This window comes from Macroventuria anomochaeta (assembly GCF_010093625.1).
Source record: "Macroventuria anomochaeta strain CBS 525.71 unplaced genomic scaffold BU25scaffold_7, whole genome shotgun sequence".
In the NCBI taxonomy this organism is placed as follows: Eukaryota; Fungi; Ascomycota; class Dothideomycetes; order Pleosporales; family Didymellaceae; genus Macroventuria; species Macroventuria anomochaeta.
This window is the reverse complement of record NW_022985368.1, coordinates 23,204-50,653: the sequence shown is the minus strand read 5'-3', so window position 1 is coordinate 50,653 and position 27,450 is coordinate 23,204. Positions and strand designations below refer to the sequence as shown.

Here is a 27,450-nt window from a genome sequence, read left to right as displayed (position 1 = left end):
AGCGAATTTATTAAACGATCGTGGGAGACAGACGAGCCCAGCCTGCGCCCAAAACATATAGCTCGAGCATCACTATTCGATCTGACTAGTCACACCTTCTCGACTGTCGCCTAGATATACCTTGTAAGTGAGCAGCGCGCCGTGTGCAATTTTTCCAGCTTGTCACAGACCGCCAGGTGTAAGTATAATGTGGTGATTTTTAAATGAACACCTTTTCTACCAATCATTTTAATCCCCAAGCTCTCTCTTCTTCACATCTCACATATCTCATAAGTGGGCTCTGGTTGGTCGAGCTCACTTGGGCAATCGCTTGACTTCACTACTGCTGGCGTAGAGCCCAACGACATACTCGAACACCACTTCATGACTGACTCGTTTCGAACAGTCATCAGGAAATACCATGGCCACCAATGGGACTCAGGAGCAGCAGGGCTTCCCTTTGAGCTTTGTCGAAATCGAAGGTCTGGTCAAATCGCTGTACGATCCAGGACACGCAAAGAAGATCTCCCAGACAGAAGCAACGCTACGAATCTTGCAGCGGTCGCCCCAGGGATGGGAGATTGCAGACACCCTCCTGAAAAGCGACGATGAACAGGTCCGGTTCTTTGGGGCCCTCACATTGACTGTGAAGCTCAATGCTGACTCGTAAGTGGACCTTGCGATCGCCTCCACTTCAGACGCCTGATCATCTGTAGCAACGAACTGAGCGAAGAGCATTCTGCACAGTTGCTCTCTACACTTATTGTATGTCCGCACCCCACACAAAGGTATTTTGACTGACACCGTTGTGTAGCACCATCTAGTTTCGCGGCCATCATCCTCAATAGCGACGCGTAAAGTCAGCTCAACATTGGCTCAGTACTTCACCAAGCCTATCTCAATATGGAGCCTATGCCTCAGAAGTCTAGTCGTATCATTCGCGGCGCAACAACCTGCGTTGGACGATGCCCTGGAAGGTCACCCTTCAACGTGGGACCTGCTGCCTCAGCTATCTGATGATCAACTGCTTGTCCTCCTAGATTTCGCTATGAATCTGGCAGACGAAGCAAAGAAGCTCTCAGCGAGTCCGAAGTGAGTGCAACTAGTCATTGACATTAGAGACAAGCCATGCTAATGCTAGCTAGTCGCAAAGTGCATCACGAGATGATCGCCAATGCAGAAAGCTTAGAGGCGCTTCTCCATGCTTCGTTCGGACGCGGGTTCAAATACTTGTCCGTACCGATCAACGACCCCAGCTACAACGAGTCAGTGCAGCAGGGCGAGAAGATCTGTGTAGCTGCTTCAAAATGCTTTATTGTAGGTGTTTGCGCAGTGCTAGAGGTTCAAGGCTAACTTGTCAGGGCTGGATCTTCTATGCGCAATCCGAGTTCAAGCATGTGCCTGAGAAGCTCCACTACCTGCGATCGGTCACTGAGCTCGCCTTAACCTGCCTTGAGTATCACGTCGAAGATGCCATGGATCTCGTTGCTGAGGTCCTGGAGAACTACCCTTCTTTCTTCGAGGCAAAGCACCAAGAGATGCTATGGTCAGCGATTGCGGGCCCGTGGGGTTTGGAGATTCTGAGAGACCTAGATGCCGAAACAGTCTCGCTCGCCAGGATCATTGTAGCATACGGACAGATCCTGCTGGATTCGAAGAGTCTGTACAAAGAACACGAAACAGCGCACAACCAACAAGTCATGTGTAAGTTGGTGCTGACTCCGAGCTTGCTGGCGTACGAGCTGATATTGATGTAGCGTTCCTGCACGACCTCCTGAAATACTCAGAGATCGTAGGCGTGGACGATGAAGTGGCGCCGGTCGTACTTGACTTCTGGAGTGGCTTCGTTAGCGCAATCGCCGAAGAATCGTTCGAATACGCGGAAGGATCGTCATTGCCCTCTTGGATGGATGCCGCAAAGTCCAATGTGTTCCAGGGAATCTCTGAGCTCGCGCAGAAGATCATCTACCCCCCACCTAGCGTGACAAAGGAATGGGACTCGGATACAAAGAAGACCTTCAAAGTCTTCCGTATCGACGTACGAGACATCATCATGGAAGCTTACGAGTCGCTCCGTGATGCAATGACGGATCAATTTATCGACTTCACCTTGTGCGCACTTGCGACAGGCAACTGGCTGGAGCTCGAAGCCGGCCTCTTCTGTTTGATTTCGATCGCAGATGCCTTCAATGAGAAAGTCGACGAGCGTCTCAATCGTCTCTTCGAGCAGCCTCTATTCTCGGCCATGTCTGGCGATGCAGATATACCTGCCATTACCCGGAGGTCTGCTGTGGAGTTAGTCGCAGCTCTCAACCAGTTCTTCCTGCGCAAACCGCGCTTTTTACCTCAAGTATTACCTTTCCTGCTCAAAGCATTGGCTCAGCCCGCACTCGCTCACAGCGCAGCCAAGTCGTTTGCGTCCCTGTGCTCCGAATGTAGGAAATCGCTCACAGGCGAGCTCGACTCATTCTTCCAGATGTATGAGCAATTTCTTACATATCAGACTGCGGAAGAGTTCACGAAGAGCAAGGTCCTCGAAGGTATCGCTGCAATTGTCCAGTCAGCGGACTCTGAAGAGAAGCAGCTTATTGGTGTTAGGCAGCTCTTCGGTTACATTGCACAAGACGCAATGGGCGCAATCAAGGCCATAAAAGAAGGCAATGACCCAGAACAGGGGCAAGTGCTTGCGTTGACAACTCTGAAATGTTTGTCAAGCATCGGTCGCGCACTACAAGCTCTTGACGAAGAGGTTGTAGATCTCGAAGCGGACTCAAAACTGGAAACTTCAACATTCTGGTCAGAAGGACCTGGCAAAGAGATCCAGAACCAGGTCATCAACATGATCAACTACATGACACAAGTCTTCCCGAGAAACGACGAGATTATCGAATCGGCCTGCAATGTCTTGCGCACTGGCTTCAAGGAGTCCATTCCCGGTCCTTTCGTATTGCCACCTTCCGCTGCCGTCGACTTCATCACCAAGACAACGGTGCAAACGCCACGACTGCCTTTCGTCCTCGAAACAGCATGTTGCTGGCTCTCATCTCACAAGCACAAGCGACCTGCCGATTTCGCCATACAGGCGCAACGCCTGCTACAGCACGATCTGAGCATCATGCAAGCACTACAGCACCCCCGAAACGACCCGGAGATTGCTGTTGGTTGCATCGAGCTGATTCAGCAGTTCGCCAACACAGACTTGCGCCTGCTCGCACAAGAACACCCAGATACTCTGCAGGGAATGTTTGGCTTCTGTGTCGAGTCAATCAAGTCGCCAGAAGTACTACCCAAGCGAGCATCCGCAAAGCTGTGGAAGGATATCTTTGAATCGACCGCAAATTCGCACGGCCAGCACCAAGGCACCTCGCAAGACATCATCAACCACTTTGGGCACGCAGTGACGTACGCATTGATCACCAATGTCTGCGGCGAAGTCGACTACACGAGTCTGGAGCACATCGTTGCACCACTTCGTGCACTCATTCGATCGGACAAAAACGCAAGGGCGTACATCACAAGTTCTCTAGCGGAGCAGCCGCTACTTCAGCGATTCCAGCAAGACCCAGGCGTGCAGGAACTGGTACGGAAGTTCATCGAAAGCTCCATGAGGTGATTCATCCTTCTTTTGTTACAACGATCCAACACTGACGTACATACAGGAACGCGAAGAGCTCGACGGGCTTCAAAGACACCGTCAAAGGCTTTTGGCAGAGCTGCAAACAACTTCAGATGCAGCTACAGCCCCAAATGATGGCTCAAGGCCACGGTCGTTTCGCATAGCATAGCGACGACCACGAGCTCGTACAATAGCAAACGCTACTCGATAATGTTCACTAGACTAGAACTCGGCAAATGCAGCCAGTGCAAATGTCAAGCCGAATGACAGCTTGAAAGCGACGTTATCCTGTACCAACGACCGCACATTCGTCGACCTGAAGCGGCGCTGCAGATACGAGTAGGGGATGATGTGGATGCCTCTCGACTCGACGAACTAGACCTCGTATCAGCATCATGCAGCGAAAAGTAGCATCCTCCCAAGTCAAACATTCTGCAAGCTTCCCTCTCTCTTTCTACGCTCTTTCCTGACTGTCACGACTTACCTGGAGCAAAACAACTCCCAACCCAATCAAAATCGCCAACGGCTTACTGAACACACTGATCCCCAGACCTCCCAGCACACCCAATATACTCCCCATACTAATCTGCCGCACCGCCTTCGGATTGGGCGCCCCGGACTGCGTGATCACAGGTGTCTGCGCATCGTGGGCATATGTGCTGCGCAGGTCACCAAGCTTCGCGAGCGGGTCCGCAGAGTCGCAACGGATGGATTGGGCGTGTCGCAAGTTGTGGTACAGCAGCGGTGTGCTAAGGATTAGGGGTGTTGCGAGGAGAGCGCCGTGGCGCAGGCCGGGGAGGAGGAAGGACATGTTGGGTGCGGAAGTTCGGCGGTGGAGGTAGGCCGAGAGTTGGCGCTCGATTGGCGCGTTTCTTGGGACCTTGAGGGGTGTGCGGAGTGCGGATTGGAGGGCTTTTGAGGGCAATTGAGTGCGTGGAGACATGTAGGTTGCTGGGACGTGAAGTTTCACAAGTCGAAGGCTGATGATGTCACTCATTGGTCGAGGGGCTTAGGCCAGACAGGGGTTAGGTTGGACCCTGGATTTGAGCTTCAACGTCGCGTCTTGGCCATCCCGACTCGACACCGTGATGGACTCTTGCCAATTCTTCTTCAATTTTATGTCGCTCATGGGGCCCGTTTTTCTGTAGGAGTTGTAACACATTGGTAGGTTTGAGGTTCAAAGATTAGCTGCGATGGCGCCACGAACGGTGTTGCTCGCGCTTGCGAATCTTTTGATTCCAGTCGCGATTCTGACCTTCGCGACGGGCTTCTTCCCGTACAAGCCTTTCATGCCAGGGCTAGCAGAGTATGAAGAGCTGAAATGGGAGGGAAATAATGCAACGGATTCGCAACAACCTCCGGAGGCACCATTCGACAAGCTGGTGTTCATGGTAGTGGATGCGCTGAGGAGCGACTTCGTCTACAGCAAGGAGAGTGGGATGAGCTTTGTTCAGAGGTATGTCTTTCCGTACGAAAATGATTCAGTCGCTGACCGTGCTACAGCCTTATCCGCGACGGCACAGCGCTCCCCTTCACAGCCCACGCTACCTCCCCCACCATCACCATGCCGCGCGTGAAGGCCATCACCACAGGCTCCATCCCCTCCTTTCTCGACGTGATCCTGAACTTCGCCGAATCAGACACAACATCCACGCTCGCAACGCAAGACACCTGGCTCGCACAGATCAAAGCCAAGCGCTTCGGAAACAAGCAAGGGAAACTAGTCATGTACGGTGACGACACGTGGTTGAAGCTGTTCCCAGACTTCTTTGAGAGAGCGGACGGGACGAGCAGTTTCTTTGTTTCGGTCAGTCTCTTGTACTCTTGGTTATGTAGCTGGAATACAAGGTTGATTCTAGATGCGCAGGACTTCACCGAAGTGGACAATAACGTGACGAGACATGTTCCTAATGAGTTGCTGAATGAGGACTGGAATGCTATGATTATGCATTACCTGGGTTTGGATCATATTGGGCACAAGGCTGGTCCGAAAAGGTACATTGCGCTTGTTGCAATTGTGCTGCGTTGCTGTACTGACTCGCTCCAGTCCGAACATGCTTCCGAAACAGAAGGAAATGGATGACATTGTACGGACGATTTATTCTGCCATTGAAATCGAAGACCACCTAGCCAACACCCTGTTCGTACTGTGCGGCGACCACGGCATGAATGAAGGCGGCAACCACGGAGGATCGTCGCCCGGCGAGACATCACCCGCGCTCGTCTTCATGAGTCCGAAACTCACCAAGATCACCCACGGTCGGCCGATCGTCGGAAGTCCCTCAAAGCCCAAGACAGAAGGCGAGTTTGATTACTATAGGACGGTGGAGCAGAGTGATATTGCGCCGACTTTGTCAGGTCTCCTTGGCTTTCCGGTACCAAGAAACAATCTCGGTGTATTCCTCAGCGAGTTTTTGGGGTTTTGGGATAACAGTGAGTTCTTTTGTTTGGTAATGATGCACGTTGAAACTGATAGTGTTAGATTTGGACCGTATTCAGCTTCTGTATAGGAACGCTAAACAGATCAAGCATATTGTCGAAGCTACATACACGAGTCAGAGTTTCGATGACCAGGCCTTAGCTCCAGGCCATGGACTCTCGGACTGCGACTATTCAGATAGCGGCGAAAAGCTCGCTTGTCGTTGGAACAGATTTGTGAGAGGTCTGGCACATGACGAAGAGGACGTGCAGCAAGCCCATCTCACGAAGGTAAACCTCCCACGGCGAATTTGTGCACTGCAGAGCCTCGAAAGTCTGATATACTAACGACAGACAGTTCATGCATGACGCTCAAGACATCATGTCTAGCGCAGCATCCAACTACGACGTGCCACGACTATTCCTCGGCACTGCTTTCGCCTTCCTCATCTGCGTCCTAAGTTTCTTCACGCTTCCATCACTGCGACCCACATCGTCTGCTGGCCTCTACTACTTTCTCACTCTCGGACTGTACGCCGTCCTCATGTTCGCTTCCTCCTACGTCGAAGAAGAGCATAACTTCTGGTACTGGATCACATCGGGCTGGGTTTTCTACCTGTTTCTGCACAGCGTGCGGAAAAAACAAAACAGCACATGGATCCTCCATCCTGCTCTTGCGGTTCTGGTCATCCACAGGGTGATAAGGCGATGGAACCAAACGGGCCAAAAGTTCGCGGGCGCAGATGACATCGTAACGAGCGGTATTTTCCACGGGAATAACTCCATCCTGTTGTGGGTGCTGGTCGGTGCCACATACTTGGACGTCACGCTTCGCGTCTCTAGACATTATGCTCGCTCTGTGGTCACGCTGAGCAATCCGTTGTACAGAAAACAACTGGACCCGCAACCATTGGAGCACCACCGCATGATAGGTAGTCTTGTCGCGTTGCCTCTCTGTGGCACAGCCTTCATTTTCAAAATTGCGTTTACCGTGAAAGACGCCCCGGAGCTTACATATACCCTCACGTCCAATGTGATGGCGTGGGTGGAAACACTTGATCTCGTCCTACTTGCACGGATGGTCTTCGGAGGTATCGCGTTTAGCTTTGCTGGCATCCTGTTTGCAGAGTATCAACGATCAACACGCCGAGCAAAGAGGAATGTCAAGGGCCACGGCGGTACGATGCTCTGTTCTGCTGGTTATGTTCGGAGCTAATATAGACACAGATCTAGCGATCACGTTCTTCGACCTCCTGACGCTCTTCCTCCTCACGCAGACAAAAGCCCAGAACATACCTCTCTACCTGCTCTTCCGCATCCAAGTCTTCTCCCTCTGTAAGTCCGTCCGCCAACCTACACCTACCATGGGGTTAGGGTGTCCCACAAACTCAAACTAACAATTCCAGCGCACCTCGCCCTCACCCCAACCCGCACCACCCTCACAACCCTCCTCCTGAGCCAAACAGCCTTCTACGCTTTAGGTTTGAACAACAGCATATCTTCCATCGACCTCTCCAACGCATACAACGGCGTATCGGGCTACAACGTGCTCGCCGTCGGAGTCCTCGTATTCCTATCAAACTGGTCCGGGCCCGTGTACTGGAGTCTCGCAGGCGTTCTGCTCCTGCGCTCGTACGGGCGACCAAGCACTCCGCCACCAGCCAGTGGCAGCAGAGCCGGTGGTGGCAAGCGCAGCTGGGTGGTCCAAGAGCATGCACACCTGCACGCCCTGGCCAACAAGACTGAGCCGAATGAACAACACCACTCTGAACCGCACCACAGCGCGGATCGGTGGCGTACGCATGTATCCCTCCTCACGTTGTTCACCGGTGTCATGCTGACTAGCGTCATGGCCGCGTGTACAGCGCTCCGAACGCACTTATTCATCTGGACGGTGTTCAGCCCGAAGTATTTGTTCGCGATGGCGTGGGGGCTTGCATGGCATCTGGGCGTTACGCTGGGGTTGGGTGGGTTGGTGTGGTGGATGGGAAGTTGGTGAGGCAGCAGCTTCTTGAAGCCGTGCGATGTGGCGGATGGAGGAGTGTGGGAGTATCAGAGTAATATTTGGGGGCTGTGGAGGTTGCGTGTGAGAGTATCAAATCAAATCTTCGTTGAGGTGTGGTTGGAATCTAGGACCCTCGTTTCGATGTCACCACCGTTTCTCTGCATCTATACATATCGGAGGATGATTAGGTCATCATGCTCTCCTGGATAACCTTATACTCCTTCCTCTTCTTTGCCCACTTCTTACCTCCCACCTTGACCTTCATTACTCCAATCCACTTCGCCAACCCCGGCAGCAACAAATGCTCAGCAAGATAAGCAACCGCAAAATTCCCCAGTCCCAAAACAAGTAGGAACACCTTGAACGGCACATCGATCTCCGTCAGCTCCATCCACCGCATCACCCAGTCCGTAGGATCAAACAGCATATACACGGACAGCGCAAGCGCGAGGAAAATAGTGCTAACAAACGGCAAATTGCGGCTCATGGGCTCGCGGTACGGACGGCCGACGCTGAGCACCACCGCGGACAAGATGTACTGGAAACAGGACACCAAGAACAGCGCCGTGTTTTGGCTGTTCAAGCTGTTCGAATGATCCGGGTCGATGATGGGGGGCTGGTACCATGTCTGCTGCTGGACGAAGTGGAACGCCAAGAACTGTGTGAGGACGCAGAGCACCATTTGGCCGAGCAGCGGGGTCAGGACTTTGCGGGATACGAGGTTAGCGGTGGGCCGTTTTCGGCTGAGGATTGGGTGTGCGGCGCTCCAGCCCATGAAGATGGCGATCGGAAGGATCAAAGCGAGGTCGATGAACAGGAATTGGAAGTCCCCGAGGTTCGAGGCGGAGGCGTATAGGAAGCTGACGGAGCAGAATTGGATCGCCGAGTATAAGCTCATGTACTTGAAGCAGCTGAAAGAGGTGACCAGCGCGGCTCTTCCCTCTTTAATCACCTGCGGGACGCACAAGATGTCGAATTGGCGACTCGTGAAGGGCGCAGCGACAGACGCTTCTGCTTCGGACAGGGAGATGCCAACGTCAGCGGCTTTGAGCGCTCCGCAGTCGTTTGCGCCGTCGCCGCAGAAACCCACGCAGTAGTCGATAGATTGTAGTTTCTCAACGAGTTCGTGTTTTTCGTCGGGCGACATGCGCGCGAAGACTTGGCCGGCGACGAGCATTTCGCGCAAAACGGATTCGGAGGCGAAGTCGATGATCCAGCGGAACACGTCTCCTGATACGGCTAAGGAGTAGTTGCGCAGGTTAGATACATCGTAGGGCAGGGAGACATCGGCTTCGGGCGGTGGCGGGAGCGGTTTGAGACTGTTTTCGTCGAGCTTGAAGACCGGGTCGTCGACGGACTCCCAGGAGAGTTTGGATAAGGGATTGCGGGAGTCACCTTCTGCGAAATGGGGGACGAAGCAGTGTGCTGTTTTGTTGACCAGGCCGCATTCGCGGGCAACGCTGATAGCGGTGAGGATGTTGTCGCCGGTGCACATGACTTTGCGGATATTGGCGCGCTCGAGCTCCTCGATGACGGGCGCGGTGCTGTCCTTTAGCTTGTTCTCGAACACGATGAAACCGATGAACTCGAGGTCGCTTTCTGCTTCTTCGCGCTTCATCTTCTGCACCTTGAGCCAGTTGAGCTTTGGAATGGACTTGGTTGCGCAGGCGATGACACGGAAGCCGCGGTGCGTGTAGAAGGTCAGTAGCTCTTCGTAGTCGGTGGGGAAGCTCTCTGGGCGGCAGATCTCCTTCATGACTTCGGGTGCGCCCTTGACGTAGATGTCGCCGCTCTTGGAGCCGAAGCGGCGGACGATGACACTGGCTCTGCGAAGCTGCGAAACGAACTCGAACGACTTCAGCACGCCGAGCTCAACGGGTCTGCGGCTGTCGTCTTCGTCGTCGAGATCGTACTCGCGTCCAGGAGGCGGGCGAGCGACAGATGGCGAAAGCTTCTGTTCTGGGTCGTCATCATTGTTGCCCGATCCATCGCCTTCTTCGTAGCTCCAGCCGGTGAAATCGAACATCTTAACATCCAGCGGGTCGCCAACAAGCTCATCGTCAATCTTGCGCAGTGAGTGGCACGTAGCCATGGTGTACAGGATAGTCTTGTGCGCAATGTACTCGACGGTTGGATCGCGGTCGTGATGCGATGCAGGCAGGATGTCGTAGGGATCAGCCAAGATCTCGCTGAACCTGTTCCTTGGTCGTTCGACGACACGAACACCCAAAACGTCGAGACCTTCCTCGGTGAGTGTTCCCGTCTTGTCGAAACATACTACATCGAGCTTGCCACCGACGTTGACACGCTGCGGGCTGATGCAAAAGATCTGCTTCTGCTTGAGGCGCGACAGGGCGAAGGATGTGCCGATGGTCAGGGTCGCAGGCAGTGCGGGAGGGACGACGATGGTGATCAAGTCGAGGGCGCGGACAACAATCAGATGCCACGCGAGGCCGAGATGAACGAAATTGATGAACGATGCGACGAATCCAATCATGGCAATGACAGCCATGACAGAGATGTACCGGAACGAGTCGCGATAGAACTTGAAGCCAGACGGCTTGGGGAACAGCATCGACCTGACCAGAGCGCCCTTGGTCGTGTTGAACCCAGTGCGGACGACCATAGCCAGAGCTGCGGCTTCATCGTCATCGTGATCTTCATGCGGTCGGCGGGCGCGGATGATCTTAGTGCCAGAGAAAAGCATGTGTCGCGCAACTTCAGGGTGGACAGCGGAAGCGCTTAGATCGAGGAGGTCCAGCGACTGGTTGGTCACCGGGATCTTTGAGACGGGGATGGACTCGCCCGTCAGCATACTCTCGTTGACAATGCAGTCTCCAGAGAGCAGCAGACTGTCGCAGGGGAACTGAGCAAGTGCGGGGTCCGTGACCTCGTACACATCTCCAGGGACCAGCTCGCCAGAATCGACGTGGGTCCAGAAACCGTTGCGCAGGACGCGGATCTCGCACTCGAACTTGGAGACCTCGCGCAGGCGCTTCATCGTAGCCTTGGTCTCGATGAGCGTTGTCGTGATACTGATGACGGAGATGAGGAAGATGGCAGCGGCGTAGTAGTAGTACTCGTCCACGGACCAGAGAAACAAACTCGCGATCTGGAAGACGTAGAACGGATGGAAGACCTCGTCGACGAGTAGCTGGCCGAGAGACTTTTCAGCGATATCGATCTGGTTCTTGCCGAACACGAGCTCCCGGTAGGCACGCTCCTCGTTGTCGAGACCTTCGCGCAGCGCGGTGACATCAGTCCAGGCGGGATCTGTCCAAGTGTTTGCGAGAACAAACCTGTCCTTGATGGGATGATAGACGAAGCGGATGTAGCGGTAGTCCAAGCAGCGCAGTTCTTTGATCAGCGGGTCCTCGTCCTCGTCCCAGTCGCCGCGGCGTTTCTTCTCCGAGTCGCCGAACACGGTGGTGAGCGAGCGGCCGTAGGGCTGCCTGTTGACCTTTTGGACCGCGAACTCGCCCCACTGGTTCTCGATGACGACCCAGTCAGCCTCCTTGAGGGGCGTGGGCTTGCCGGTCAGCGAGACCTGCCAGCGCGGCAGCCACCTGAACAGCAGCCAGGCGATGCCGAACGTCGCGATGCAGAGCAGAGAGTAGACGGTGAAGCCGACGGTAGACGTCCTGAAGCCAGCGACGACGATGGTCAGGTCCTCGGTCATGATGTAAATCTTCTGGTTCTTGCGGCGCCCCCTCCAGCTGCCTGAGCCAGCACTGCTCGCGCTCGAGTGCCTCCTCAGCAGCGGCCGATCCACGCTGCGACGGCTGCTGCGACGGCTGCTGCGACGGCTCCTGCTCCCGCTCGACTTCCTCCGCAACGGGGACGGCTCCGTGCGCAGCCCAGACTCCAGATCGCGATCCATGTCCTCGAGCTCCTCCGCCGTGTACCCGTCATACTCGACCTCGTCATCGACCTCGCCGTCGTCGATCTCGTCGTCGTCGACCTCGGCAATTGCCTCCTCTTCGAAATCCTGGTCGCTGTCCTGCTCCTCGTCGTAGTATGCAAACGACGTCAGACTGGCGGAGCTGTCGGCGCGCTCTCGTCTGCGGTGCGAGAACGCGGACACGCTCGTGGGGACGCTCTCGCTCATTCCCGGCCCGGCGAAGATCTGGATTCTGGCGTCAGCTGTGCCAGATCGGGGACGCGAACGCGAAAACACGGGTTGTAGCTCTACCTCGTCCTGCGCCATCTCGACGTCTTCCATGAAGCTGGCGGCTCTGCACTGCATCAGCTGTCGTGTCAATGTCTCGCGGATATGTCTCGCGGATATGCTCGGTGCCTACTCGCTCATGTTGGACTCGCGCCGGTACATGCCCATGCTCCTGCGACGCCGCTCGGGGCTCCCGTTTGCTGCCATGGTGACGCGCAATGGAGTGTTGCGTTCAGCGCATCGTGCTGCTGGGCAGAAAAGCTCGAGGGTGCCGTGGTGCCGTTGGGGCGCACAGATAGCAATGACATCGCAAACTCAACCCGTGCAGGGGTCGATCGTGCAGGGGTCGTTCATGCACCGCTCCGCTAGCGTGGCCGAGGTCTTTGGCGAACTCAACTCGAGCATCACTGATAACGTTTTAATTTGATCTTTCCAGCACCTGTGCTTTGGGCCTGAGCTCTCACCATCCCTTGTACTCTGACTGAACCCAACCTCATGTACCTAACCCTTTGCATTACCAGAGGGGCTACTGCTCCTCTCGTCTTCCAGAGTCTTAGACTCGAATAGGACGTTAAACCAACCAGCCAACCAATCAACCAATCAACCAATCAACCAATCAACCAATCAACCAATCAACCAATCAACCAATCAACCAATCAACCAATCAACCAATCAACCAATCACTCACTCACTCACTCACTCACTCACTCATAACGAAGCACAATCGTCACGTTGAGCCGTTGAGCCGTTGAGCGTGTAGTGCATCCGCACGCATGCCTTGTGTTCATTCGCATGTGCTGAATCCTAGCATCAGAGTCACGCTCCCATCTTCGCCTTCACAAACGCTACACTGTCCAGCAACCCCTCCTCCACACTCTTGATCGTGCCCACCGGATTTCCAATAAACCCATGAGGCGCCCCGTTATAGATCTTGACCACCGCCTCATTCCCCCACATCTGCCACTTAGCCCCCATAAACACCGTGTCATCCAGCAGCGGATCCTCACTGCCGCACGTAAACAGTGCTGGTGGGAGCTTCAGCCCCCTGATATCCTTGAAGAAGGGCGATATGCTGGGATCGCGGCGCTGCTCTATTGTTGTGTTGGGGAGTAGGGCGTTGATGTAGGCGGCCATGACGTCATGGTCGATGACCAGGTGCTTCTCGTGGTGCTCGACGTGTGGTAGGAAGCCGGAGAGGTCGTAGCAGCCAAAGTGGAGGAGCAGACCACGGAAGGCGAAGGACGGCGTCGAGGAGAGGAGGTGGAAGGCTACGAGGCAGGCGAGGTGGCCGCCAGCAGACTGTGACAGATTAGTGGTTCACTTGGAGTTGGACTTGGCAGCGTACTTCTCCCCCTGTGAACATCAGCTCGCCGCCGAAGACATCTGGCCCGTTCTTTACGAGCCACTCGGCAGCATCATAGCAGTCCTCTCCGCCTGCGGGCCACGGGTGCTCAGGCGCCAGTCTGTAGCCGACCGAGAAGACTGTCAGTTCGTAGTGATCGGCCATGTACTTGAGGTACGTATCCTGGCTGTACAAATGAGTTGGGTCCATGCATCACAGTTACAGCGGGCATACTAATGTTCTGATTGCAGCACCCAGCCTCCACCGTGGATGTGTAGGTGGATCCCCCTGCTCACGCCCCCAGCAGGCTTGAACACACGGTATGGGATCTCTCGGCCAGCTTCACGCGACGGTATTGTGCCATTGACGCCTTCCGGAAGAACGACCGGCTTTGGAAGCGGTGTCTTGCCTTCCCACCGAAGCTTGCGGTACTCCTCTGCGCCAACCTGACACCGTCAGCTAAATTCCATCTCCGAACTTGGACATGTTGTACCTCATACCACCTTGGCCCGTCTGCCCAGATCTTAATCAGCTTCTCGTTGAACTCTTCTGTCTGCTGGTCGACAAGCTTGCGATCGAACTTCGACGCGTCGATTGTAAGGTCTGATTGAAGTGACATGGTGGAGACGCGTGAGATTCAAGAACTACAAACGTCAGGAGGGATTGAGTCCAACGGAAGAAAGCAGAGAGGTTTGACATGCAAGGCGGCCATGTTGTATTTGTCCATAGCTCTATGGTGGGGGCGGGGTAGCAACGAGCGGTTGCTCGACATTGTTCTAGGTTCGGGTTACTGGATGCGAAGAAGCCGAGGCTGCCGCTGTCAGATCATGATCGTCATACGAAGCTGCATTAGCAGTGGGTCTGAGATAAGCTGTGCTCTCGTATGTGACCCTAAAGACATCGAGAATGACTCCAGAGTACAACTTCGGCGATGCTGTTCACGAGTCAATAACTCAAGGGAAGGGAAAAGAGAAAACGACAAATATGAGCAGAGAAATAGGTGTATTAGGTTGTAGCTCGAGCCGTGTCAGCGTATACTTTTCGACTGCATCCTAGATGTCGATATTGACGAGTGTGCGTTCGTTTGCCCCTTGACTCGCCTTCGTGACTGGCGCTCTTCATCCTTAGCGAAGTATGATTTGGTCTTAACAGCTGCGGCCAAGGCCGTTCGAGGAGGATACAGAACAATGTCCCAGGCTGTCTGCAAAGCATTGTTGACGAGATTGACAAACCAGCTGATAAGACTGGATATGATGCCTGGTCGTTGCCCTGTCCGTGCTGCCATTGCTGCAAGAGACAATGAGTCCTTCAGCCGCAAGTCGACTTCCTGAAAGCGTGCCTCTATCTGGATAGTCTGCGCAGCCGATCTCTTCTCGTATCGTCGTATGGCTCTTGTGATAGCATCCAGTTGTATCTGTATGCCCTGTCGCACTTCAGCAGCAACTCGCGACGTCTCGAGGTCGTTGTTCGCCGTTGGCCCGCTCAGTCTTCCCTCCAGCTCTGACAGTCGCTGTGCTATAGCTTGCGCATGATTGGGGTCCACCAGATCTCGTGGATCTGTCTTTACAATACGCTGTAGGTGGAACATACGCTCCTCCTGCATCTTCATGAGCCGCGCGATCGGTCGGAGCTCTGCAACCATGACGAATATGGTGAGGTTGTAGTCGGACACCAGCCCCTCTGTAACCCTGAGCTGCCCGCGAATGGTATGAAGGAGGCATGCTCCGACCAGGGGGCCGAGGAAGCATGCAGCAAACGCCATTCGCTCCTGTCTCTTCAGAGCTTTGCTGGCTTCGAGTTGTGCCAAGGTCGCAGTGGTCGCGCCCACTCGCTCTCTCGACTTCGAGTCTTCTGGTGTCGAGTCTTCTAGTATCGAGTCTGCGTTGTCGTCGGGATCGTTAATACTATCTTCGTTCTCTTCCTCGTGAATAGTGTCATCGTATTGGGGTTCGTCAGGTTCGATGTACCGTCGCTGCTGCGCCGAATGATACCAAGTCCTATGCATTTTGATCAGTCGCCCATCACGCTGCCCAAGCAATGACCGGCATACCATGGAAATGTACAACACCAATGCAGGAACCATGATGCCAGACCCAGCGTGAAGATATCTGTCAAGACAGCAGCTCCATTTTGGTAGAGAAGCCCGCCAACTGCAGGGACTATAGCAAAAATAACAGGGCTGGATAGCCAATGGTTGCCTTCTTCCAGAGATGCGACCTTATCATAGGCATCCGTATTTCTGAGGAGGTTGTCGGTTGAGGACCGAGCGGAGTGTCGTGTGTCTGACAAGTCGGAAAGCAGTGAGCTACGGCGTCGAAGAGGACGAGTAGGAGAAGGCTGCGCGCCCTCAGCGAAGGTTGCTGCGCGGTTCAACATCCTTTGGCGAAGCTGCGAAGGAATTTGGGGATCAGAGACAAGGCCTTCAGCAGGTGCGCCCTCCATCGTGCAGAAAACACGAAACGGCTAATTGTGGAAGCCTAATGTGCCTTGACATGAACCTTCAAGCATACGTCGACGTCAACAGCAGTGGAGAGGTCGGAGGTGGTCGACGCGGCCATCGGCAACGCGTAGTGTCGCGGTGATGCTCACATCTCGTAGTAGCTACGGGCTCGCGTACCGTGGACAGCGTACCTCGGGAAGGCGGAACGCTTGTTTACGTCACAGCTAGCCGCTTCTGGGCAATTGTATACCACGACGATCATCCGAGCATCTTCATTCTCCATGTCATCTCGCTCTCAAAATTGTCAACTTCAGGCACAGCTCATTCAGTCGTTGTTAGGCTCCCGATGTCTACTGTTCGTGCTGCTTCGACATGCACTCGTCCGCATCCAAAGCCTATTTGACTGCCTCTAAGGACTTGTACGCCTCCGGCATGCATCAACACGGGCACATAGGTCTGCTTCCAGTGCACAAACATGTCGCTTACGTTCTTGTGCTCGACATCTTAGGTCATTGACCGGAACAACGTCCAACAACGCTTGGAGCACTGAAAAGTAGGAGAAAGCTGACCAAGTGAGGCAGCACAGATTGATTGCACACATTGTCAACACGATATCTACCGTCATTCTGGATCAATGGAAGTTGTGTTTGAATTTCTCGTTTGATGTTGGCGAGCGCTCCGACAAAGTTGTATTCGAGTCCTATTGAGCACCTATTCTGGTAAACCCACGCTAGGGAACCTCGCCTCCAACACTCGCTAGTAACACACGGCAACCATGGCGCTGGGTGAGACTATGGCCATGCTGTGTAACATCTTCCATACAATGCAGAGTCGTCGGCGAGCATATTCAATCTCGACGTGACGGACCTACTTTCACTTCCCAGCTCCGCAAAAGTCAAACGGAAGCTGCTATTGAGATGTATTGACGACTGAAACACCTAGTCAGTCAAGGTGGCCTCAATTGTAGAACGACGGTAAGGATAGCGAGGCCAGCCGTTCGTCAATCAAGCTCTCTCTTCTTCCATCTGTTCCAATCCCCTCTTCTTCCATCTGTCCTCCTGGTCACCAAGTTAGTTCTCAAACCAATCTTTCCAACGAACAAAGAATACGCAAGCTTCGGTCAACCCAATCTTTCGACAGCCAGATATTATCTAGGCCACTCTGTCAGCAATCAAAGGTTCACAGCAGCTGGTGTAGCTATCAACGACCTGTCTATATCCGGGTCCCCATTCGATAGTCAGTATGTCTATCAGACTGCTTCCCCTCAGATCACCGGAAACTGACCGACCAGACATCATGTCCACTGAAGGAATCTACCCTACAGCCATCCTCTTCTCGACTCTTGCTTGGTTCTCTTGGCTCCTCTGCATAGCACCTCTGGTATGGCACATCTCCCAGCGAAACGTTGCAGCCGGCTCACTCGTCCTCTGGATCATTCTCACCAACTTCTCTCTCGGCATCAATCCGCTCATCTGGGGCCACGATAACCTCGATGAGTGGTGGGATGGTGTCGTGTGGTGCGACATCAATAGTCGCATCCAAGTTGGAGCGCAAGTCGCCTTAGGGGCGGCAGTGGCTATGATTTTTCGGAGACTCGCTCAAGTTATGGACACGCGCAACATTACCGTCGCACCTAGCAGGAGCAACAAGATGAGGGGCCAACTGGTTGAGCTTGCATGGTGCTGGGTATATCCCCTGGTTCTGATTCTGCTTTACATTCCCATCCAATCTGTTCGTTACAACATATGGGGCATTGAAGGCTGTAACTCTGCATACCGCTCGAATTGGCAAAGCCTGGTTCTCAATGCCATTTGGGTGCCCATCACCATGGCTGTAGTAGTGTACTACGCAGGTCAGTCTTGGATCATTCAAGGACCACGCCCGTTACTAACGATCATACAGTCCTCCTTCTCGTACGCCTCTACCGCTACCGTCGCGAGTTCTCCCGCCTCGTAACAGCCCGCAACTCCACCAAATCCCGCTTCTTCCGCCTCTTCCTTATGTGCATGGTCTTCCTCCTTGCCGTCGCCCCCTATTCCGTCTACCCGTTTTATTACTTCTGCTCCTCGATGGCCGAGTTCGAATACGATTCTGAGTGGGAAGAACTCCAGGGAAACAGGAGGAACATGATCCTCAAGTTCCCTTCTGACGGCCAGGTGCACATCGACAAGTGGGGCCAGATCTGCCTGGGCTACGTTATCTTCCTCCTCTTCGGAACCGGCACCGATGCGCAAAACACATACAAGAAGATGCTGCTTGTATTTGAACTGGGCAAGATCTTCCCAAGCTTGTACGTCATGCGCGAGAGCGGCACCAGCACACCCTCCCGCTTCATCTCCGTTCGTACCTGGACTTCATCATGTATGAGCAAGGCCAAGAGCTACTTCTCCAAAGGTGACTCGCAAATCAGTTCGTTTGGCGGCAGCACGTTCAACAACAGCGTGCGCACCAAATCTGTTGCTCTTCACAATATGGATCACGCTCACCTCCAATCGGTCTCAAGCACCACCCCGGCCCTACCTGAGCTCAGCTCGACCTCCAACCCTTTGCTCAAGTGCATCTTAACCTGTAGCGGTCGCCACGAGCCTATCCTCCCTATGTTTTCGCAGCGCTCAGACGCTTCCGTTACGAACGGCGAGAAGGCGGTCGTGGAGACTGTGCCTGAGGGCTTAACAGCTCGGGCTTGGCCTTCTGAGGCGCCGATGAGCAGGCGCAACAGTGAGTCGGTGGGCGTCATTATGTTTCGCGAGGTGCATCTCGATGAGGAGTTGAGAGAGAGCACGGAGAGGAAGTCGGCAGATGAGCGGATGTTGAGACCTTGAGTTGGTGGTTTTTGTGTAGCAGCGGGTTTTTCTTTTATCGTATGGACATGATTAGGATGATTTGATACCTAGGGTTCATACGGTAAGATCGTTGGCGAGCGGTTTGGATGTAACGCTTTCTTCTCTTAGCAGGCTATGTATCAATGCGATGGTGCACCTCATCTTCTCCTCCCTTGAGATCTTCCCACGTTTCCACGCATACAAGGACCAATGTCATTGTCTGCTGTGCGGTCAGAGTATACTCATAAACGAAACACATCATATTCAGCTTCCACTCTCGCGCCGACAGCCCTTTTAGTAGGTGCTGCTGCGATTCCATACCAAGATCTCTCAGACACAGCTCGAATTTGCGCACTAGTTTTGTGAGCGATGTTAGTCTCGAATCTCGGGCCAGCCTTACCACGATAAACGTCACAGCTCGAAATGCGGGGAAGCTCTCTCGCCAAGCGCACATCACAAGCCGCACATCACAAAAAGGCACAAGAGAACAAGTGTTTGTCGTGAAGCATTTTTTCATTCGATATCATGTCTCCACACGGAGATGTGTCAGTCAAAGGCCGTTTCAGAAGTGCAATGCGAGCAATGCGCTGGTGAAGTGCGACCGGTGTTAGAGTGACCATCGTGTTCAAGTAAACTCTCGAAGACCTCAATAGGTAAATTGACCAACATCCAATGCCATCCTTAGCCTAGCAGTCGCCTTCCGTGGATTGATTTAAGCTCGTGTCGCGTGTCTGCCGTATGACGTAGCTAGGCAACGTAGTCGAGTGAACAGTGAGTTGAGCGGACAGAAGGTGGTGCGCAGATCGGAGCGTGCAGTGATCGTTATCGTTCAGGACTGAGGTGGTGGATGCTGAGATTGGGGGCGAGACGTTTATTTGCTAGGGGTTTGTTAGCTTTGTGAAGCTGTAGAAATGTGTTTGCGGTGCAACTTACGAACGAGCCCTCGTCTTTCTTCTCTTACGCTTAAGCCTCCTGACGCGCTTCTTCCTCCATTTGGCTCTCATCTTGTCGGCTGACTGCGAGTGAAGTCAGTAGCTGTAGCTTGAACTCACGTCATGCGGGGTTTGCGGCGGGAAAGGCGGCCCTTCAACAAAGAACAAACCGCTTCAATATGCTCAATTGAGCATTGGGAACATGATGCTGGGCGCGGGCACAAAACTTACGTTGCTTTGAGATGAGTGTCGTGGGATGCAGAAGGAAAGTTACGAAGCTCGCGGCTTTGTGATGAGGCAAGTGCGTGCGCCAAGCCAGCTTAAGCGAGCGTTAGCGCCTTCCTCGAACGGCGCTCACGGGGCCGAGCATCACGCGTCGCGTCACCTGCCAGTATCTCAACGTGCATTCACTTCGTTCAGCAATTATTTAGGTGGAGTGGTGTTGTACGATATGGCGGATGAGGTTGTGGCATACTTCGACATTCAGCTCGCGGGTTGTGATCCTTACAGTCTGTGAGGCTCAATGTTTCGATGAATGCAGGGCACTCACACTCACAGATACACATGGCAACATTGAAGTATGCGGTAACGAACAATTCGTGCTGGGCAGAGACTTGAAGTGGTGAGAGTGGTCGTGTCTTGTTCGATGGTGCTGCAGATACTAACGCGGACGTTAGCCGCTACAGCTGGCACGACGACCTCACCATTTCCAGAGAACATCTTCGCATTCATTGCATTCTTTACGAACAAGACCCTGTTGCTGATATCGCCCCTTTCGTTTATGCAACCGATCTCTCAGCAAACGGCACTTACCTGAAGAAAAGCAACGCAGAATGCACAGGCCCTCAAGAGAGAGGGATCTTGATGGGCAAGAACGGCACCTTCCTTCTCGATCATGGAGACGAGCTTCAGCTATCAGAGAACGTCACCCTGGTCTATCACTCGTTCGGTACGGTCAAGCAGAGCATCCTCACAGCGACACAGGAGCGCGAGAAGGCTATCCTCTCGTCTAGATATCTCGTCACTGGCCGCCTGCTTGGTGAAGGTGGGTACGGCAAGGTGCTCATTGGCATTGACCAGAGGATCCAACGTCAGCTCGCTTGCAAGATCGTCAACCTCGAGAAGCTCTACGATCGCAGGGCGAATCTACGCATGCCTACGAGTAATGGTCAGTGGACCTCCAGTCAAGCGATCAATCGGCTGCCAGGCAAAGTTCAGAGCTGTTTCCGCGAGTTCGACATACTGAAGGATCTCAGTCATCCTAACATCGTTCACATACAGAAGGTCTTTTGGAGCCAAAGCACTATATACATGTTTCAGGAGCTTGTAACCGGCGGGGACCTCTTCTCGTACATCGAGTACAAGCATGGCAAGATTCCAAGCATCGAGTCGGCGGTCATAATTCGGCAGGTCTTGAAGGGTGTCCAGTACCTCCACGATCAAGATATTGTGCACAGAGATCTCAAACCGGACAACATCCTGATGACATCCCTCGACAGCGGCGCTCGTGTCGTTATCACAGACTTTGGCAATGCGCGGTTTTTGCCCAGTGCGAACACGCAGAATGACTACAGATGCAACAAACTGAAGCGAATGTTCAGTATGGTCGGCACGCTGGAGTATACTGCGCCTGAGATCCACAAAGCGAACGAGGCCATTCCGAGCCATTACGGCTACTCTTTGAGCGTTGACATGTGGTCCATTGGATCGATAACAGCAGCTATACTCACTGGCGAACAAATCTTTAGCTGTCGACAGGATGGCCCCTTCGAGGAAGATGCTCGACGCGTCATCATTGGCCTTGCTGCACAATGCGACCTTAGCATCCTCGATGACAAGTACCATCCTTTATGGGGTCCCATCGGCCATGCTCCGAAAGACTTCATCAAGCGTCTCCTGGTCTTGGAGGAGGAAGCCCGCATGTCAGCGGCAGAGGCCCTGAACCATATCTGGTTTACGCACCCAATGATGGCAGCTGAGTTCGAAGCCCAGTACGAGCGATCTATCAGGGGCTGGCGTCCACGCCACAAAGACGACCAGCTCATCGAACAAATCTCGACGTTGAAGCCGAGTTCTGGCCCACAGCAGGCATCGAAGAGCAATTCATTCAATGGTACGGCGTCTCGCCTTTTCGCTTCCAAACAAGCACCAGGTAGAGATGTACCGGCAGACGACTACCAGCGTACGGACGAACCACAGCCAGACAACCAGTTCGCAAGCCAGCCTGAACCTTTTTCGTACGACAATGGCTGTGTATACAATGAAGCACGACAGTACGACCAGATAAAGAGTTACACTCAGCTCGACGAGCACTATGATGTAGCCCGTGACTGCACTCACAGTGAACAACAGAAATACGCTGAACCCGTCGCGGACGATCCGCCAATGCCCCAATCGAGGAGACATGGAGGTCCGAACAAAACCGCTGCTGGTCAGCTCCAACGCGTGAGTACGTCGACGCGGGATAAGTACTTCGAAAGGGAGATCGTTGATCTGGACGATCTCGAAGGACCAGGTGCTGAGTTGGATGAAGAGATGGGTGCAGCTCACTTTGGCCACGATACGCTTAACAATTCACAGCGTCGAGGGAGAATCCGGCGTGAGGACACCGTGCAGGTGTGCACAACTCCATCTGCTGACGACGAAGGACATGAAGGCGTGGATCTGTGGTGGTACCAGCGCTACCCACAGACTCAATATCACTATGACACACAGGCAGAGCCCATCACGCAAGAGGAAGATGACGTTCTGGTGCAGGAGACTCCTCCCGAGGTATTCTTGAAGCCGTCGCGACCCAGGGCCAGGAATGTGAGCAGAGGCGACTGTGCCTTCGAACAGCGTCACGGACATCGACGAGTCTACGAAGCGGCCTTCGCCCACAAGATTAACAAACAGAGGAAGGTTTATGGCCGACAACACTGATCTACCAAATTTCATCTACGACTAATCTCCAAGCGCAACTAACCGCGACAGTTTAGTGCAAAGACTATGGCAAACCTATCAAATTTATCCGTCCATCGGACAAGGTAGCACAAGATAAGAATTAAGATTTCATCAAAGATCTGCCGCTCATCGTGACGTGGATGCCTCCCGGGTCATCAGAGGCTGCTTGTGCACCCCACCACCATAGTCGCTGAAGTCGATATCCAACACCTCGACATCTTTGAAACCATGCTTCTGATAGAACCCATATCCTTTGGTGCTGGACTCAAGGTATATGGGTAAATCAAGCTCGTCCGCCTTCTGTTTTCCCCATTCCATCAGTGCACTGCCAGCACCCCGTCTTTGATACTCTGGGTCCGTGTGTAGCATGTGAAGGTCTGCAACAAAATCAGTTCATGCTTGTTAGACATCTATGTGCAAAGATTATAGCCATACAGAGATGCGGTCGACTCCCCACAATCTCCTTCTTCCTCTCCATCATCCCACCAAAGAATTTCTTACACGCCTCCGGATTCGTGCCAGGACCAAACTTCAATTTCCTAATCGGTATCTCAGTTTCCTCAGGCGTTCTGTAGATGTGCCACTTCGCAGAAGCAATCATGCGTCCTGATGCCTGGTCGATGGCTTGCAAATATGTCGCAGTGGGGTCTTCTTTGCGCATCTGGATCAACTGGTCTACACGCTTTTGCTGCGAGTCTGGAGGGAATGGGCCGGGGAAGAGAATTGGGTTGAGGTCGTTGTCGGCGTAGGCGGCAGCTTCGATCATGCAGGCTCGGTGGAGCTCGGTGTCGGATACGGGGCAGACTATGATTGACATGTTGTAGTTGAAGATTTTCTAAGTAATTGAAGAGTAAGTGCAGTGAAGGAGTATAGGAATTGAATAGATGCCTGATGGATGTCGACATGACTAAGCAAGCTAGCTTTGTATGGTGCGAGCCGCCCTTCCGCCCTTCTCATCACCTTCTTCATTCATCTCATCTCGTGAATGTTCCATCAAAATCTTCTCTAAAGAACCCATATCAAGATCGAACAGTAATGAATCAACTCGTGTATGCGCCTGAGAGCACCATGCGCCGTCCAATAGATCTCACAGTGCGGCCCTTACCCGTCTCTGGAGCTGATCGACGACTTCCTCGACTCATCGTCCTCTGCGAGTATCTGTAGTGTATAAGCCTACAAGCTCGCTAGTAAAGAAAAGCGGCACTCGCTCACCTGTCTCGCACGAGCCACGATCCCTTCAGCAGCGAGGATTGCATAGGTCTTGCCATGAGGCAAACTTTGATACGCCATATCCTGGTCTGCCCAGCTTCGTCTCCGTCTTTGCCGCTTGTTCTCTGAGACGTTCAGATGCTACGTTCTGTTAATTTTCTGTCGCGCGGTGGCATTGTGGAAAGGGTTACCTGTTTGTACTCATCCATCACACTAAATCTTTTCGGCAGCGATCTGCTCAGGTCGGCTATAGACGCCATCCTGAATGCGAATATGAAAAAGGAGACGACGAAAGAGTTGCGAAGGAATAGGGGTTAGATCAAGCAACAAGCTTTGGGGATGAAGACCTAGGAGGTAAAGGGTTGTGCGCCTGGCGTGGCCTCCACCAGATGTTCCGTGGTACATGCAGTTCCACACAACCAACCACAGCAGATCTCGAGCAGATGAGCACCAAGGTTTGACCGTAACAGTAAGGTACGAGATTTTCAAGTTACGCAAAATTAGTCTTCAAAGATCCCTGCGTCGATCCCGTTGCTTCCGACATCGTTCCTTTTTCTGTCTGCATCTTTTTGTTGTGTTTCCTTGAGTCCAATCTCCTATATCTGCAGTGTCAAAATCTAGAGCGACAAAGTGAATACTATATCACGGCGACGGGCTTCAGCACACACATATCGTTCATGTGGTAGATTCCATTGCGCGTATCACTCATTGTGCCGCTGCCTGGAAACTTAAGGTCGCATATGTTTGGCACTCACATTGCTGGTCGCTCCGTGAGCAGCTATCCCTCAATGCTAGAACATCATTTCCTTGGGGTTTCCCCTCCTTTCAACTGGCTCGGTGACAGTTCTTAGGCTCGAGTGGCTAGCTTTGTGGGCAGTCGGTAAACTCGAGTGGCTGGCCTCGTGGACAGCCGCTCTTATATTTCCTCCGTGTTGCAGCTGGCTTCTAGAATAGCTACATATCAATCCGATGAACGAATGCGTGCTCTTCAAGTTGCTAACTGTTCCTCAGAACGACTTCTGAGTGTTTTTCAGTTCGTCGATCTTCTGATCGTAACTGGCGTTTCATCCGACTCCATTAGTGACACTGGGTGGATGGAGCGGTGTCTCTCGTCTCTAGTAAGCAGCAAATGTCCATCTCAGTCGCAGACTACTAGCATGTCATCCAGTGCAGCGTCCAAGCATGTCCGCGATAACCCCAACGACGCCTGGTACAGCACCGACACACATCACGACGCCACAAGCTGCAGTCAGTAACTTGACCTGCCCGAATTAACTTCCTCCGCACCGCACTACATCTAGTTCAAGACACACGAGGAGAATGTGGCATACCGTGAAGGCTGGGCGGTGTGAGTTGAAAGAAAGAAGGTTGAACATCGAGCCAAGGTCGCCAAGGGGTCAATCCACGCAAGGAGTAGGCAAGTATAGGGTCAATGTGAAGACGTACACATCCCACAAACCACATCTACATCCATGTGTGTTGCGGAATTCGATATTTCTGTGTCTCTTATATTGTCCAAACAAGTTATGGTTCGCAACCAAGTCCACCTCACTCAGCCAATGACCAGTTCCGGATACCCCAGGTCTCCAGGCAATCTTCTTGAGAGCAACAGTGGTACGGCATGCCATATAGCCCCCTATCCAGCTTATGATGGGGTAGAGGGACCAAGTATCATCAGCTCAATTGTTGCTGTACGGTACTCCACTCATCTTCCCGATGTCTTGCACTCCCCACACACGAGCAAGAACCGCGAACTTTTCATTAAGCTGCAAGTAGAGTTTGCAATGCCACTTCACCCATTTCCCAACTCTGCGAGCTTTTGACTTGTTCCTTTCGGCCTTCAAATAGTCCATGTATGTCATTCCAGGTAAGGTTTCACCGCTGACGCGAGGATCACGATCTAGTCCGATGCTGGTGTAGGGTGCGCCGTATGCTGGAGGGCTTACTGTCTCATTGTAGATGTAGGACGATGTGGGATTGGTGAGGTTGTTCCCGGAGCAGGGCTCGCCATATGGTGGAGGGCTCGTTGTCTCCTTGTAGATATCGATTGGTCTAGGGTCGACGGGGGTGTTGTCGGAGTTTGGACTGAGGCACGACGTTGAGTCGGTCATGGCGGTGTGTTTGCCGGGCGCCCTCATGTTCGGTTACAGTATAACGTTGTGCTCTGTCCGACTACTCGAGAGTGAGGATCGTAGATGAGACTATGATGAGTAGAGGAATGCGTTCCGTGTATTGGAGGTATGAGAGTTGAAATCTCAAAGGGAGAGATCTACATTTATACTCGCTCCTAAAAAAAATGAGGAGGAGAAACATACTGTCCGTACATCGTTGGGTGGTCGACCCATCGTTACGCAGTACTGAACCAAACTGTTCAGTCCAATCCCGGCGGACCTGATCGTTTGAAAAGGAATGATCTTGAAATATACCTTCGACTCCGAACCACATGCCGGTAAAACTCGCTCATAATCAGAATGCGTAGCCCGAATAAGAATGCGTGTAGGGACTCACTGATTGGTATCTTTTGAAAAGGGTTCATGCAGCTTGGACAATCAAAGGGTTGCTGTCCTGAGCCACCACTTACTCTTTCTAGCTACGCATTCTGGTTACGAGCGAGATCTACCGGTATCAACTGAAGCAAGATACTCAAATGAACCACGCACCATGTGGCCTAGACCGCTTGCTGCGGTTGTCCTGAGTTGTAATTCTTTACAAACCCTGAAAATCGAAACCCTGTTTCGGCACAAGCGTACGTTCCGCCAAACCGTGGGAGACACTCAGGAGAGCGCTGCAAAACAGCCTTCGTCCTTATTCTGCCCCACCCAAGTCTCGAGGCAGACCCTCCCGAATTGGTGACCGCAAGTGCGAATTTGAACACAAGTGTGCGTCTTCTAGTCGTAGGATTCCTGGCAGATGGTGCATGTCAGCTTCAAACAAGATATCAGGTGATGAAGGCGCATGTGTACGCAGCTCTCACAGAGCTGATCTTGCCAGGAGTCCGCCTCGCATGCTTTACCAAACATGTTGAAGATTCTGTGATAGTCGCTCGATGCTGCAGGCGTGCTATCCTCTACAGTGTAGGCAACCTTGGACACCATATGCCGTTTCTTTGGGGAGCATGTGCGTGACTTGCGCGTGCGGTAGCATACAGCTGTGTGATACACTCGAGTGTGCATATTGACCGCCAGTCAAGATAACTCAGAGGAAGTTGAAAGTATATCGAGACATATGTAGAACGCTGAACAGACTAGGAAGGTTACAAGGTTGAACCTTAGGTGTTGGCACAGACGGCCTCGCATTGGTCGAAATGACACTTTGACTATGCAGCCCCTCACCCCCCCCTTTGTTTTTTGCGATATTCCTGCGCAAGCGATGCTGCGTCCGTGTTGGGACCGTATCTCTTCTTCAACGCTTTCCGGAGTGTATCTTGCTGGGGCTGAGATCGTGTGAGCGCTGTGAAGAGCCGCAGGTGGAAGACTGATGTGCTAGTGTGCCTGATGTTAAAATACTTAAAAGTCTGGTGTTGTGGACAGATAGGGGGTCGTGTTTGGGCGACAAAGCGGTCACAGCTTCTATTTC

The 27,450-nt window shown here is 53.0% G+C and overlaps 13 protein-coding genes across 13 annotated transcripts; 5 read left to right on the top strand and 8 right to left on the bottom strand.

Annotated features, from left to right (window-relative positions):
* Positions 1–400: 400 nt before the first annotated feature.
* BU25DRAFT_335121 (uncharacterized protein) lies at positions 401–3,759 on the top strand (the record flags this gene model as incomplete). The annotated part of the gene is made up of 7 exons (XM_033702572.1): positions 401–645; positions 696–744; positions 794–1,071; positions 1,125–1,296; positions 1,341–1,683; positions 1,737–3,588; positions 3,639–3,759. The coding sequence occupies 7 exons, from the start codon at positions 401–403 to the stop codon at positions 3,757–3,759; spliced, it is 3,060 nt and encodes a 1,019-aa protein (XP_033564412.1).
* BU25DRAFT_408191 (uncharacterized protein) lies at positions 3,664–4,542 on the bottom strand. The gene is made up of 2 exons (XM_033705751.1): positions 4,080–4,542; positions 3,664–3,970 (listed from the first exon to the last, which is right to left on the bottom strand). Exons 1-2 carry the CDS (start codon positions 4,404–4,406, stop codon positions 3,818–3,820), a joined length of 480 nt encoding a protein of 159 aa, XP_033564411.1. The 5' UTR covers positions 4,407–4,542; the 3' UTR covers positions 3,664–3,817.
* A 142-nt stretch (positions 4,543–4,684) lies between these two features.
* Positions 4,685–8,106, top strand: BU25DRAFT_408190 (alkaline phosphatase-like protein). Its single transcript, XM_033705750.1, has 8 exons — positions 4,685–5,051; positions 5,099–5,402; positions 5,463–5,590; positions 5,643–6,028; positions 6,078–6,304; positions 6,372–7,191; positions 7,241–7,348; positions 7,420–8,106. Exons 1-8 carry the CDS (start codon positions 4,789–4,791, stop codon positions 8,010–8,012), a joined length of 2,829 nt encoding a protein of 942 aa, XP_033564410.1. The 5' UTR covers positions 4,685–4,788; the 3' UTR covers positions 8,013–8,106.
* Positions 8,107–8,112: 6 nt separating this feature from the next.
* Positions 8,113–11,806, bottom strand: BU25DRAFT_408189 (uncharacterized protein). Its single transcript, XM_033705749.1, has one exon. It carries the CDS (start codon positions 11,695–11,697, stop codon positions 8,203–8,205), a length of 3,495 nt encoding a protein of 1,164 aa, XP_033564409.1. The 5' UTR covers positions 11,698–11,806; the 3' UTR covers positions 8,113–8,202.
* A 20-nt stretch (positions 11,807–11,826) lies between these two features.
* Positions 11,827–12,451, bottom strand: BU25DRAFT_387231 (uncharacterized protein; the record flags this gene model as incomplete). Its single annotated transcript, XM_033704430.1, has 3 exons — positions 12,320–12,451; positions 12,211–12,253; positions 11,827–12,144 (listed from the first exon to the last, which is right to left on the bottom strand). Coding segments are annotated over exons 1-3 (435 nt in total), but the record flags the coding sequence as incomplete, so codon positions are not given.
* Positions 12,452–12,807: 356 nt separating this feature from the next.
* BU25DRAFT_484141 (alpha/beta-hydrolase) lies at positions 12,808–14,147 on the bottom strand (the record flags this gene model as incomplete). Its single annotated transcript, XM_033711191.1, has 4 exons — positions 12,808–13,485; positions 13,532–13,715; positions 13,763–13,974; positions 14,022–14,147. The coding sequence occupies 4 exons, from the start codon at positions 14,145–14,147 to the stop codon at positions 13,003–13,005; spliced, it is 1,005 nt and encodes a 334-aa protein (XP_033564407.1). The 3' UTR covers positions 12,808–13,002.
* A 408-nt stretch (positions 14,148–14,555) lies between these two features.
* BU25DRAFT_335654 (uncharacterized protein) lies at positions 14,556–15,970 on the bottom strand (the record flags this gene model as incomplete). The annotated part of the gene is made up of 2 exons (XM_033702592.1): positions 14,556–15,525; positions 15,579–15,970. The coding sequence occupies 2 exons, from the start codon at positions 15,968–15,970 to the stop codon at positions 14,556–14,558; spliced, it is 1,362 nt and encodes a 453-aa protein (XP_033564406.1).
* Positions 15,971–17,279: 1,309 nt separating this feature from the next.
* On the top strand, positions 17,280–18,412 carry BU25DRAFT_322179 (STE3-domain-containing protein; the record flags this gene model as incomplete). Its single annotated transcript, XM_033702254.1, has 2 exons — positions 17,280–17,820; positions 17,871–18,412. Coding segments are annotated over 2 exons (1,083 nt in total), but the record flags the coding sequence as incomplete, so codon positions are not given.
* Positions 18,413–18,888: 476 nt separating this feature from the next.
* BU25DRAFT_408187 (uncharacterized protein) lies at positions 18,889–19,864 on the top strand (the record flags this gene model as incomplete). Its single annotated transcript, XM_033705748.1, has 3 exons — positions 18,889–19,144; positions 19,191–19,668; positions 19,724–19,864. Coding segments are annotated over exons 1-2 (355 nt in total), but the record flags the coding sequence as incomplete, so codon positions are not given.
* Positions 19,442–19,998, bottom strand: BU25DRAFT_254447 (uncharacterized protein). The gene is made up of 3 exons (XM_033701647.1): positions 19,954–19,998; positions 19,732–19,806; positions 19,442–19,668 (listed from the first exon to the last, which is right to left on the bottom strand). The coding sequence occupies exons 2-3, from the start codon at positions 19,792–19,794 to the stop codon at positions 19,477–19,479; spliced, it is 255 nt and encodes an 84-aa protein (XP_033564403.1). The 5' UTR covers positions 19,795–19,806; positions 19,954–19,998; the 3' UTR covers positions 19,442–19,476.
* Positions 19,999–20,130: 132 nt separating this feature from the next.
* Positions 20,131–22,760, top strand: BU25DRAFT_408186 (kinase-like protein). The gene has a single exon (XM_033705747.1). The coding sequence runs from the start codon at positions 20,587–20,589 to the stop codon at positions 22,642–22,644; it is 2,058 nt and encodes a 685-aa protein (XP_033564402.1). The 5' UTR covers positions 20,131–20,586; the 3' UTR covers positions 22,645–22,760.
* On the bottom strand, positions 22,630–23,541 carry BU25DRAFT_438085 (acyl-CoA N-acyltransferase). The gene is made up of 2 exons (XM_033709044.1): positions 23,101–23,541; positions 22,630–23,042 (listed from the first exon to the last, which is right to left on the bottom strand). Exons 1-2 carry the CDS (start codon positions 23,480–23,482, stop codon positions 22,792–22,794), a joined length of 633 nt encoding a protein of 210 aa, XP_033564401.1. The 5' UTR covers positions 23,483–23,541; the 3' UTR covers positions 22,630–22,791.
* A 2,012-nt stretch (positions 23,542–25,553) lies between these two features.
* On the bottom strand, positions 25,554–26,012 carry BU25DRAFT_455980 (uncharacterized protein; the record flags this gene model as incomplete). The annotated part of the gene is made up of 1 exon (XM_033709979.1): positions 25,554–26,012. One exon carries the CDS (start codon positions 26,010–26,012, stop codon positions 25,554–25,556), a length of 459 nt encoding a protein of 152 aa, XP_033564400.1.
* Positions 26,013–27,450: the final 1,438 nt, after the last annotated feature.

What these genes read in the sequence shown, in the direction of transcription:
- BU25DRAFT_438085 (XM_033709044.1), bottom strand. Translation starts at nt 23,482, where the DNA reads ATGTCAATCATAGTCTGCCCCGTATCCGACACCGAGCTCCACCGAGCC. An exon ending in GGGGAGTCGACCGCATCTCT is followed by an intron (nt 23,043 to 23,100) that starts GTATGGCTATAA and finishes ATTTTGTTGCAG; the next exon opens with ACCTTCACATGCTACACACG.
- BU25DRAFT_408191 (XM_033705751.1), bottom strand. Translation starts at nt 4,406, where the DNA reads ATGTCCTTCCTCCTCCCCGGCCTGCGCCACGGCGCTCTCCTCGCAACA. An exon ending in TGGGAGTTGTTTTGCTCCAG is followed by an intron (nt 3,971 to 4,079) that starts GTAAGTCGTGAC and finishes TACGAGGTCTAG; the next exon opens with TTCGTCGAGTCGAGAGGCAT.
- BU25DRAFT_408186 (XM_033705747.1), top strand. Translation starts at nt 20,587, where the DNA reads ATGGGCAAGAACGGCACCTTCCTTCTCGATCATGGAGACGAGCTTCAG.
- BU25DRAFT_254447 (XM_033701647.1), bottom strand. Translation starts at nt 19,794, where the DNA reads ATGAGAGCCAAATGGAGGAAGAAGCGCGTCAGGAGGCTTAAGCGTAAG. An exon ending in GTAAGAGAAGAAAGACGAGG is followed by an intron (nt 19,669 to 19,731) that starts GCTCGTTCGTAA and finishes ACAAACCCCTAG; the next exon opens with CAAATAAACGTCTCGCCCCC.
- BU25DRAFT_408190 (XM_033705750.1), top strand. Translation starts at nt 4,789, where the DNA reads ATGGCGCCACGAACGGTGTTGCTCGCGCTTGCGAATCTTTTGATTCCA. An exon ending in GGGATGAGCTTTGTTCAGAG is followed by an intron (nt 5,052 to 5,098) that starts GTATGTCTTTCC and finishes ACCGTGCTACAG; the next exon opens with CCTTATCCGCGACGGCACAG. An exon ending in GAATGTCAAGGGCCACGGCG is followed by an intron (nt 7,192 to 7,240) that starts GTACGATGCTCT and finishes ATATAGACACAG; the next exon opens with ATCTAGCGATCACGTTCTTC.
- BU25DRAFT_408189 (XM_033705749.1), bottom strand. Translation starts at nt 11,697, where the DNA reads ATGACCGAGGACCTGACCATCGTCGTCGCTGGCTTCAGGACGTCTACC.